The sequence below is a fragment of the Lithobates pipiens genome, unplaced genomic scaffold (assembly GCF_037356315.1).
Source record: "Lithobates pipiens isolate NorthernLeopardFrog02 unplaced genomic scaffold, aLitPip1_a1.2 Scaffold_16, whole genome shotgun sequence".
NCBI lineage: Eukaryota > Metazoa > Chordata > Amphibia > Anura > Ranidae > Lithobates > Lithobates pipiens.
Window position 1 is genome coordinate 607,967,184 of NW_027507748.1, and position 12,271 is coordinate 607,979,454.

Below are 12,271 nucleotides of genomic sequence, written 5' to 3' on the forward strand. Positions count from 1 at the left end.
AAACCCACTGTCTTTTAGGTAAAGACACCTACATATAGCCAAAGGTCAGCAGATGATCTACCAAACACAATCTTCCAATCGGTCCCCAATTTCACGCAATATAGGAGTAATTCAACGTCATTAGTTACTGGCCAATATATCAAGATGGTAATCAAAACTTAAAGGGATTGTAAAGTGAATTTTTTATTTTACTTAAAATAACAAACATGTTATACTTACCTCCACTGTGCAGCTCGTTTTGCACAGAGTGGCCCCCGAACCTGCTCTTCTGGGGTCCTTCGGCGGCTGTCTCGACTGCCTCCCACAGATGCTTCTCATGTTCATGCGAGCTCCCTCGCATGGTGAGAAGCATCTGCGGGCGCGTTTCCATGACACAGCCGGCGGCCATAGCCGCTCGCTGTATCACACGGCCCCGCCCCCCGGCGCTCCGCGCCAGTGGATGTGATTGACAGCAGCGCGAGCCAATGGCTGCGCTGCTTTCCATCCATCCACTCCAGCCAATCAGTGGCCAGGCTGAACGGTGGAAAGGACGTCAGGGGACGAGCGCGGGACTTTCGAGGGGTGAGGTAAGTAAAACGGGGGGGCTGGGGGCGCCGGCACTGTCAGATGTTTTTTCACCTTAATGCATAGAATGCATTAAGGTGAAAAAACATTTACCTTTACAACCCCTTTAAATATCGTAATGGTAACAGTAACTCCCAGTCCATGCCCATCAAAAAGATCAGAGGAACAGATCTATAAGTCCTGTGTTTTCCACATCATTCCAGCATGCTTTATAGACACATGAATTCTGAAGAAGGCTTGCCAAAATGCGTTATGTTGGAATCTGTACATGATGTGAACTTCTAAGCACAGAGTATTTTAACAATTTTAATAAAGGGCACTCACCCCTTTCCTGCCCGGGCCAATTTTCAGGTTTCAGCACTGTCTTATTTTAAATGACAGCTGCGGGATCATGCAAACTTTTTATCATTTTGTAACCACAAAAAGAACTTTATTTTTATGGCATTTGACCATTGCTATTTATTTTTTTTGCGCTACAAATAAAAAAAGACTGAAAATTTTTTTTTTGTTCTTTACGGTTATAAAACTTTGTAAATAAGTATGTTTTCTCCTTCACTGATAAGGTGGCACTGATGATGTGGCTCTGATATGCGACACTGATGGGCACTCATAGGCGGAACTGATGGGTGGCACTGATGGGCAGCATTGATGGGCACAGATTGGCATTTCTAATGGGCCCCCGATTGGCATACCCGGTGGTCTCTAGTGGGCACCCATTTGCGGTTCTTGTGGGTAGCCCTGGTGGGCACTAGTGGGCATCCTTGGTGGGTCAGACCCCCCCCCCCCATCAGGAGAGCAGCCGATTGGCTTTCCTCTACCCGTGCCTTGTCAGCATGAGTAGAGGAAAAAACGATAAACGGCACTTCCTAGTTGCCCTGTGATGAGCTGTGATTGTGGACAGCTCATCACATGGAAAAAAGCCTACATCAAAGGGTCTTTACCAGGATCAGAGATGCGGTGTGTCAGACTGAAACACCACACCACCGACCACCACTCTGCTCGCTCCCCCAGGGGTGGCGGCTTATCCTGCTGGATGTCATATGACGCCCAGTCAGGATAATAGAACCACTTTCTGGCCGCCATTCTGCTACATGGTGGGCGGGAAGTGGTTAATGTGTGTTATGTTGTTTTAATGAGATTTAATAAAATAATTGTTTTATGATACTCCGTTTGTTTCTATATAGTCCAGATAAAGTACATGACTACCAAAGAGAATCTAGTTTAAGGTACGAATCTAGAAACAATCTGTGTAAATCATTAGCGTAGCACCCAAATAAGAATGCACCAGCTTTAATTAAAGAGATTGTAAAGTCAGAAGGTTTTTTTATTTTAATGCATTCTAATACTTACCTAAGGTCCCCCCTCTGTCCAGCAATGTCCACGAGTGTCTCAGCCAAAATGCTCCCTCCTGATTGGCAGAAACAGCAGTGGCACCATTGGCTCCCACTGCTGTCAAAGTCAGCTAGCCAATCAGGAGAAAAAGGGGGTGGGGGCGGATCACAGTTCCATGTCTGAATGGACACAGGGAGCTGCGACTCGGTTCGGGTGCGTCCATAGCAAGCTGCTTGCCGTGGGGGCACTCAACAGGAGGGAGGGGCCAGGAGCACAAAAGAGGGCCCTGAGAAGAGGAGGATCTAGTCTGCTCTGTGCAAATCCACTGTAAAAGAGCAGGTAAGTATAACATTTGTTGTTTTTATAGGAAAGAAAACAGGACTTTACAATCACTTTAAGGGGTAATCAATGTGCCAGTGCTGTTTTGATAGTTTGCAATTGCAAACATTTTGAAGGGCGTTAAATAAAAATTGCCAGAACACTCAAAGCTGACGCAACCAGCGCAAAGGTCATCCACACCATCCAATATGTGTGATAAGACCTGGGAATGAAAAAGCCAGGGTTTATTTCACATTTTAGTTACTTTGTATTAAATGTATATCTTTCTTATGAGAAATGGGAGACTGAATCAGAACATTGGAGAACTGATTGGCTCCCGCTACTGCCTCTGTGTCCTTTGAGGACAGAGAGAGCGAAAAAACAGGCACAGTGTTGGGCCTGAGTGCTTTTTATTTACGATAAGAAGAATGATCCATTTTTATATCTCATCAGCATCAATTTGACCTTTTCTCCTAGACTCCTAAACTACGCAACAGGAAAAAATAATACAATAGAGCATGCCGAGTGTCAAGCAGCAATACATTTATATTTTCTAACTAATGTCATACTGTATACTTTACGGCCTCGTAACAGAAAAGCAATGAGACACACTAAGGACAGCTCTGTTAGACAACATAGTTACCTCCTCCTTTCAGGCCTTTGGATTGGAGGTTCAGAAATATTTGCTCACTGTTGGATCCCAGGTCTCCGATCTTGGTCCAATCAGATAGCTGGAAAATAATGAAATCAAATAATTATATTAAGGTCTAAAGTTATTATTATAAAATAGTTTCAGCTTTAGACACAACTCTATAATTTTAGACAATAACCTGTTAGGTTTAATAAAGATGAGGTTTTAAAAATATTATCATCGGGGGTGTGGCCTAACAATGGAAGCGTGAGGACGCGTAGCCTGGAGCTCTGCAGGACCCAGCCCGGAGAACAGCCCGCCGGCTTGACAGAAGTAGCTGAGAACTACTTGCCCGGGGAGCGCAGACACCCACGGGGCATGGGGACGCAGAGAGATCCAGGAATCACCCACTACTTACTCTGCCGCGCCGGCCAAGATGGCGCCACAGCGGGTCTCCTCTGCCTCACCGAATATGGACTTACAGCTTACCTCTGCAGACAGAAGGGGTCCTGATGGCATTGCTGAGGGCACCTTGCGGGACATTGTGGCGGGCCTGCCCTTTCAGCAGGATCTACAGGAGATGGCGGCCTCCATTGTCAGCGCTCTCTCCAGGGAACTACATGACCTGCGTCAGCAAGTGGATACTGTAGAGGAGAGAGTTACCGCCTTGGAATCCTCCAATACCTCATCTGAAACCCGTATTGCCTCCCTTGAGTCAGGACAGCAGGCCCTCTGTCACCATTTGGTGGAGGTGCAGCTGAGGTTAGACGACGAAGAGAACAGTAGTCGGAGGAACAACTTACGCCTCCTTGCCATTCCAGAGGCTACCATGGGACCAGACCTCCGTTCCACGGTTGTGGCCCTGCTGAACCAGGTCCTGGGAAAGCAGCCGGATTCGGAGCTGGAACTGGACAGGGTACACCGGATTCTGGGACCATGGGCAGCCCCATCGGCTCCAAGAGACCCTGCAGTTGCGGACCTCCTGCGTGTTGTACTGTGCAGGGTGCATTTTTTCACCATAAAGGAGGAGATCCTGCGCCTGAAGAGGGGGCCTATAGACTTTGATGGCGCGCTCATTCGGATATATCCGGACATTTCCAGACAAACGAGAGCCATGCAAGGACTCATGCGTTCCCTTCTCAAAGTGATGCATGCTGCTGAAGCCACCTATCGCTGGGGACATCCCTTTCACCTGATTGTGAGGAGGAGAGGTGCTGAGTTCCATCTTCGTACACCTGACCAGCTACCGGACCTGTTTGATTTCCTCAACAAGCCTGCATTAAACGTTCCTAACTGGTTTGATTATTTGCTTTCACAGGAGGCGCTCGGGCCACCTCTGCCCAGACCCCAGTGGGTCAATCGGCCCCGTTCTCGTGCGCCTAGCTGGGAGAGCACCAGACCTCATCTGATGTCGTCGGAGGATTAATTCACCTCCCTTTCCCGGGGTCGGGTAAGATGCCGAGTCTGACATACCGTCAGCTCATCGATGAACACTTTGTTACCCACATACGTTTTTTGGAGCTGATGGACTGGGCGTGAATATATAGACTAATCTTGCTCTGGTGGGTACCCACTTGCATACTCCTGGTTGAGGGCCACGGCCTCTTTTATAGACTACCATTGTTTAGGGGGGCGCTGGGGGGGGTACCAAGGGGAACATGTCGGTATGTTTTTACAGGGGGGTGGCGGGTAGGTGGGGATCTGGGGTTAGGTACCGAACTCCTACACTCTATGCTCTGGTGGGTGTCCCCCACGTGCTTTCTGTTGAGGGCCACGGCCTCTCTCACTGGCATGTTGGTTTGGTGTGGTGGGTGGGTGGGGGATCTGGGGTTAGGCACCGAGCTCCTACACTCTTGGCTGTACCCAGTTGCATCCCCGCTCCCCCTTCCCCTGGCTCCCCCCTGGCTGGGCGCCCCGGGATCTGGCCTCGCAGGCTCTTCCCTCGGGTCCTGTTGCCTGGTGTGGAGTTTTTTGTACCCCCCCAAGACAGTCATGGGACTGCTGCCCTCTCTCTGCGTCCCCCACAGGCAACTGAAATAACTGTGGTCTGCCTTGAGTGTGAAGTTGGTGGCCTTTTTTGCACGCGGGTTGTGGGTGCTCCTTGCGGGATACTGCTGTGGTAGAGTTACAGCAATGGGCACCTAGTCTTACTGCACAAAGCACTGTTAACGTTTAATAATTACAGTTATGTTATGTCACTTGCATGTTTTCTTGGCATAAATGTTTTTTAGTATAAGGTTCTCTGGGGTTTGGCCCCCTGCATCTCTGAAAACATTGTGAATTGATTTTCACTGATTCTTTACTGGCTGTTTCCAAAAAGTCCTGACGCTCCTTTCACCCCCCATTAGGGTAGGCCTCTGTGTGGACACCTTGAGTGCCCAATAGGGGACCTTAGAACTTATACCACAGAAACCGCTCATCCTTCCCCTTCCTCATCCCCTTTCTTCCCCTCGCCCCCCCTTTGTAGTTCCCCCTTATCCCTCCTCCTCCCCACCTACCTGCTTCTGCTCTGTCTGCGGTGGGCCCCTGGCGCGGGGGGGGGGGGGTGGGGGTCCCCGGGCCTGGGACCTCTGCACTAGCTTATTGGTGGTTGCGCTCTTGCCAGAAGACACGATGGGTCTCCTCAAGGTCACTTCCCTGAATGTGCGTGGGCTAAACACGCCGGAGAAGCGTTCGCTGCTCTTGACTGACCTGCGTAAGGGCAAGACTCAGGTGGCATTTCTACAGGAGACGCACTTTTGCGCTAGTAGCACACCTAAGCTGACCAATGGGGCCTTTCCACTGGCCTACCATAGTGTCTCTCCGATCTCCAAGTCGAAGGAGGTGAGTATCTTGGTGGCAAAATCAGTACCGTGGTCATTCGAGGCACAGTGAGCGGACGCACAGGGTCGCTTCCTTCTGTCTGGCGTGCAGGTCACCTTTGCCAATGTTTACTTCCCCAACACGGACCATCCGCAGTTCTTGCGAAGACTCCTCCCTGAACGCCTGGAGTTTGCTGAGGGAATGCTGGTCTTTGGCGGAGACCTTAATTTTGCCATGGACCCAGCTCTTGATGCGTTGAGAGGTGCATCCCACCTTTCCTATGCACGTCTGAAGCGTCTAAAGTCTGATCTCAATGCGCTGCACCTGGTTGATCCCTGGTGGCTGCTGCATACACAAGAAAGAGATTATACATTTTTCTTGCAGGTGCACCACACGTATTCTCGGTTGGACTATTTGTTGGTGTCGCACAAAGATCTAAAGTGGTGTCCACCTCCATTGATGTCATCTCATTTTCAGATCATGCACCAGTCCATTTGACCTTGCAGCTGGGTCATGTGCCACAACCCCCGCCGTCATGGAAACTTAATGAAGCCTTACTCCCATCAGAGGACATCCGCTCAGAGATATTAAACACCCTTTCCATCAATAGGGAGTCTGTGGCCAACCCTCTTGTGGTCTGGGAGCTCACAAGGCGGTTGTCAGGGGCAAATTAATCAGAATAGGAGCCCGCCTCAAATGGGAGAGAACTCGTCACGCAGAGGACCTCTTGGCACTGATATGCAGGCTAGAGTGCTCAAACAAGGCGAGTCTTGCCCAGACTACCTTCCAGGACCTCTTTAAAGCCCGAGAGGAACTCCGCATGCTTTTATTCCACAAGACAAAACAAAAACTGGTGTGGGCACGGCGTACCATGTACGAATTTTCAAACAAGCCTGGGTCCTTGTTGGCCAGGGCTCTGCGGGGGCCCATGTACAAAGACTTATATCCCCCATATCATGGCCTCGTCTGGCCAGAAATTAAGCATTTCTTCTGATATAGCGAAAGAGTTCCAGACCTTCTATGAAGGCCTCTATAATTTGGACAAGCCCTCCCCAACTGACCCCCGTACAGGGGACAATCTAACCCCTCAGTCGTAAGTAGCCTCTGCAGGCATGCCCTCTCTTCCTAGGGAAGTCCAGGATGAGCTAGAGGAGCCCATCACAGTAGCAGAGTTGGGGGTGGCTCTGGCTGCCTTGAAGCCAAGAAAGGCACCTGGCCCTGATGGCTTCGCCCCGGACTACTATAAAACTTTTTTTGACACACTGGCAACACCTCCGGTCTCCGCTCTAACTCCATCACGGAGCGGAATCCCTTTCCAGTAGACTCCTTGAGGGCCCACATCTCCCTCATTCCAAAGGAGGGGAAAGGTTTGCTGCGATCCGGAAATTACCGACCGATTGCACTGTTAAACACCGACTTGAAACTCTTTTTCAGAGTCCTGGCCAACAGACTACTCCTACATGTCCCAAGTCTCATTCGCAGAGACCAAGCAGGCTTTGTCCCCCTATGAGAACCACGGGACAACACCATTCGAGTGCTCAACCTGATCCACGCGGCCAGAACCTCTAAGCGGGCCCTTTTCCTGCTGTCTACTGAGGTGGAGATGGCATTTGACCGCGTGGACTGGTCATTTATATGGGCCACCTTGGAACACATTGGATTGCGGTCATCCATGGTAAGCTGGATACTGTCCTTATACTCGAACCCCACTGCGGCGGTCAAAGTCAACGAGACGAGATCTGATTTCTTCCGCATTAGGAATGGTACACGCTAAGGCTGTCCCCTGTCCCTGTTGATTTTCATCCTATCCCTGGAGCCCCTCCTGTGCCATATAAGGGTGAATACGGGCATTATTGGCTACCCTAAGCCCTCGGGAGTCCATAAGGTGGCCGCATTTGCAGGCGACCTGATGTTTTTTCTAACCGACCCCCTTATCTCTCTCCCTAGCCTGCTTCAATCCTTAAAAGACTATGGAACCTTCTCTCTCTTCAAATCAACCTAACAAAATCTTCCATCCTCAATAGAACGGTGGGCAAGGACGTGGTGCAACGTTTGCGGGCGGCCTTCCCACTACAGTGGGCGGCTGACCGCATTCATTATTTGGAAGCAGATATTACCCCTGATCCCGCAGACTTATACACCGCCAATTTTGTGCCACTGCTGGATCGTCTTAAGACGGACCTCCTGCACTGGCACACGCTCACGTTGACGTGGTTTGGCCGCTGTAGTGCCCTTAAGATGACCCTACTACCAAAGATATTGTATTTGATGCAGGCATTACCCATCCGCCTACCCCCCGCTTTCTTCAAGCACGTGGATTCTATGTTCCATGCGTTTATATGGTCGCATCGCAAGCCGCGCATCAGATTACAGCTCTTATACCAGGCAAAGAACAGCGGTGGGGTTGGCCTCCCAGATATAAAGGCCTATTACAGAGCGGCCCACCTCACCAGGATAGTGAATTGGCATTGCCATGCGGAAGCAAAACACTGGGTGACCATGGAGAGGGAGGAATCGGGGGATATGATCAGGAGCCGGCCCTGGCTCACAATACCCTTGCCAAGGGACATAGTGGAACACCCCACGCTGGGCAGTACCCTGGTAGTGGCGAGGGAAGCCTTTAAAAATTCCTTGGTGTCTCCGGTGCCCTCTCCGATGGTGCCAGTCTTGGGTAACACATCGTTTATGCCGGGCTTCCAGAGCCCCCACTTGCAACGCTTGGCGGCAGGCTTCAAGCAGCGCTTATGTGACTTTTTGGGGCCAGATGGCCGGCTCGCCCCGGAGGTGGGGGCATTGGCGACGGACCCCCCCTCTGGACTTTTGGAGCGGCCTTCAGCTGCAGAACTTTTTACGCAGCTATTTGCGGAAGTCGTGCATCTCCTGTCAACTCACAGAGCTGGAACGCATATGCCATCGTGGGGAACCAGTGCGGCACTGTCTCTCACTTCTCTACTCCTCCTTAACCCAACCAGCAGAGGGATCTGTCCCCCCTTTCGTGTCTAAATGGGAGGCAGCACTCGGTACCCATTTTACTGTCAGCCAAAGGAAGAAAATCCTCCATTTCGCACAGAAATTGTCCATTGCGATCAGAGTCCAGGAGACATGTTCTAAATTAACGACCAGATGGTACAGAGTACCTACTACTCTCCATCGCATCTTTCCGCAGGTGTCGGGCCGTTGCTGGCGATGCGGTGATGAAGAGGGGACGATGCTGCATGTCTTTTGGACCTGCCCTAAGCTCGCCTCCTTTTGGCGTGAGGTGACAAGCACAATCGGCCACCTGACCAATATATCATTGGAGGGGAACCTGGCGGCCTGTTTGCTGCGCCTGACAGAACGACCCATCAAAAAAATACAAGAATTCCCTGACTATCCAGATTTTGAACGCAGCGAAAGCTTGTATTCCCCTGTGTTGGAGATCGGAGAACCCACCGGCGAAGTCCTTATGGTTTGCCAAAGTGAATAAGTTAAGGGACATGGAGGACCTTACCGCTACACTACACAACAGGGAGGAGGCCTTTCAGGAGACTTGGAGACCCTGGCAACATTTAATCTACACAGACACTTACATCCACCCCTGGAGCGCCCATCATGGGGGTGTCCTATAGCACAGGAGAGTCACCTACGCCGCCTGTTTGATCACATGGCCGGGAACATCACAGCTTTCATTTCAATAGCTGTGTGTTCCCAGCCGCGCGCCGTCGCATACAACCCCTCCCCCTTGTCTGAGGAGCTTTGATAGACAGGATTGGATGGGTGATCTGCCTATCAAAGTGCCCTACAAGGGGGAGGGGCTGTATGCGACGGCGTGTGACCGGGAACACACAGGTATTTACCAAAATATATTCAAGCTACAATTCTATAATGGATTTGGACTTAAAGTGTGTGCTCTCAGGGTTTATTTGAGGGTATGAACATCCAAATCAGAGGAAGGGTTTAGGAATTACAGCTCTTAAGAACAGTCATCCCCCTTTTTCAAGGCACCAAAAATAATAGGATAATTGAATCAAAAGCTTTTTCATGTCCAGATGTGGGCTACTCCTTTGTTATTTCTTCATCAATTAAGCAGGTAAAAGGTCTGGAGTTGATTCTAATGCTGGTCATACACTATACGAAAAATCTTCCGGAATTTGTCATTTGGTCAGATTGATCATTTTTCAGCCAGTTAATGGGCACTAAATCGAAAATCTTTGGGACATTTTTCAGACGAAAAAACGAAGGAGAAGTTTGAAAATGTTCTGCTGAACGAACGATAAACTGAAAGGTCAATGTTCTTCCTGTCCAAACTGTTTGCACTAGCTATATGTAAAGAACAACAACAAATAATTGATTCATTTATGTCCACTGAATGATTTATCGGTCATTACATAATGGCACTATCGTTTGCTCTCACGGCAGAATGTTCATTTTTCAAAAATGGTTTCGGCTGATTTTTCATATAGTGTATGGCCAGCATAAGTGTGGCATTTGCATTTAGAATCTATTGCTGTGAACCTACATCATGCGTTCAAAGGAGCTGTCCGTGCAAGTCAAACAGGCCATTGTAAGGCAAAGCAAATCCATCAGAGAGATAGCAGCAACATTAGGAAAGGCCAAATCAACAGTTTTGTACATTCTGAGTAAAGAACGACGCACTGGTGAGCTCAGAAACATAAAAAGGCCTGGACGTCCATGGAAGACAACAGTAGTGGATGATCGCAGGATCCTTTCTATGGTAAAGAAAAACCCATTTACAACATCCAGACAAGTGAAAGACACTCTCCAGGAGGTGGGCGTATCACTGTCAAAGTCTACAATCAGGAGAAGACTTCATGAGAGCAAACACAGCGGGTTCACCACAAGGTGCAAAACATTCATAAGTCTGAAGAATAGAAAAGCCAGATTAGACATTGCCAAAAAATATCTAAAAAAGCCAGACCAGTTCTGGAAAAGCATTCTTTGGACGGATGAAACTAAGATTAATTTGTACCATTATGACAGGAAGAAAAAAGTGTGGAGAAGGCCTGGAACAGCTCATGATCGAAAGCACACAATGTCATCTATCAAACATGGTGGAGGCAATGTGATGGCATGAGCATGCATGGCTTCCAGTGGCACTGGGTCATTGCTGTTTATTGATAATGCGACAGAAGAAGCCAGATGAATTCTGTTTAGTGATATACTGTCAGCCTAGATTCAGTCAAATGCAGCAAAGTTGATTGGACGGCGCTTCACAGTACAGATGGACAGTGAGCCAAAACACACTGCAAAAGGAACCCATGAGCTTTTGAAGGAAAAGAAGTGGAATACTCTGCAATGGCCGAGTCAATCACCTGATCTCAACCCAATTGAGCATGCATTTCACTGCATTTTGCAAAAGACAAAACTAATGGCAGATAGATCCACAAACAAAGAACAACTGAAGACAGCTGCAGTTAGAGCCTGGCAAAGCAGCAGAAAGGAGGATATCCAGTCATGTCCATGGCTTCCAGACTTCTGGCAGTCCTTTCCAGCAAGACCCCTTTCACATTGCCAGCGGGCCATGTTGTAAACCATCGCTAGTTTTCTTGGCGCTTTACTGTAGTTTTGGTGGCCCTTTTCAGCTGATAGTGTGCTTTTAACCCCTGCTAGCGGCCGAAGAAAGGGTTAAACCTGCAGTGCTGTCCATTATTTTCAATGGCCAGGGGCGGTGTATACACCGCTCCTAAACCGCTCCAAAGATGCTGTTTGCATGACTAAGGGAGATGCCTATTTCGTGAGGCTCCCCAAACAACACAATACCCCCTCTTAACGAAAATATCTTATAAATTGACCAAACGACACATTCTCTTCTTTTGGAGTCGAATGGCCATAGCAGCCTTCTTTTTATTATCAACATATGAAAATACAAAAATCTTATAAAAAACATAACTTAATGCATATAAATACATTTTACAACAAAAACATTATAAACCAAATATATAAATAACCCAGTATTCCACATTTTGATCTAGAGGTCTTTGAAGGTAAATTATCATTTTCAACCAACTAGTTGTATCGGTACACCCATGAACAGGCCCCCCGCCGCGTATTACGAAAGCTCGGGGACAAAAAACCATCAACTTCCTTCCAGATACAACCTTCTGCACCATCTTTACCATTTAAGGGAATGGACACCCATATCTCCATATGAGCCCAACTCCCCTAGACCTCCATTATTTTTTAGCACCACCTTCAAAGACCCCATAGACCCAATGCTGCTACGACAAAATAAAGCAACCATTCTAACAAGCCCACCACCGTTAAGAAAAAGACCTCCCAACGGAAAACAAAAAATGCCCCAAGACCAAACCCACCTGTACCCATAACCACAATAAGGGGAGGGAGGGTGGGAAACAGCTCCTTCACTGTCACTAAAATGGCGCCGACTGTTCGCGCGTGCGCGCAAGCTCCGCCCACCCCGACGCACGTCGTCGCGTCACAGGATACTCACCTTGCTTCCGCCGCCTCACGTCCGCATCCCCTCGTCATGCCGGGCCCTCCCCCTAGTGCCTGTGTCCGGGCCGTTCCTTGACTAAGGGAGATGCCTATTTCGTGAGGCTCCCCAAACAACACAATACCCCCTCTTAACGAAAATATCTTATAAATTGACCAAACGACACATTC

General features: G+C 48.9%; 1 protein-coding gene across 1 annotated transcript in view; it reads right to left on the reverse strand.

Annotated features, from left to right (window-relative positions):
- Window positions 1–12,271, reverse strand: part of SACS (sacsin molecular chaperone) — a 144,955-nt gene that overhangs the window by 39,480 nt on the left and 93,204 nt on the right. Inside the window, exon 4 of the mRNA XM_077484027.1 lies at window positions 2,858–2,945. Within this exon, the coding sequence (XP_077340153.1) occupies window positions 2,858–2,945 (88 nt within the window). The remainder of the gene's footprint in view (window positions 1–2,857; window positions 2,946–12,271) is intronic.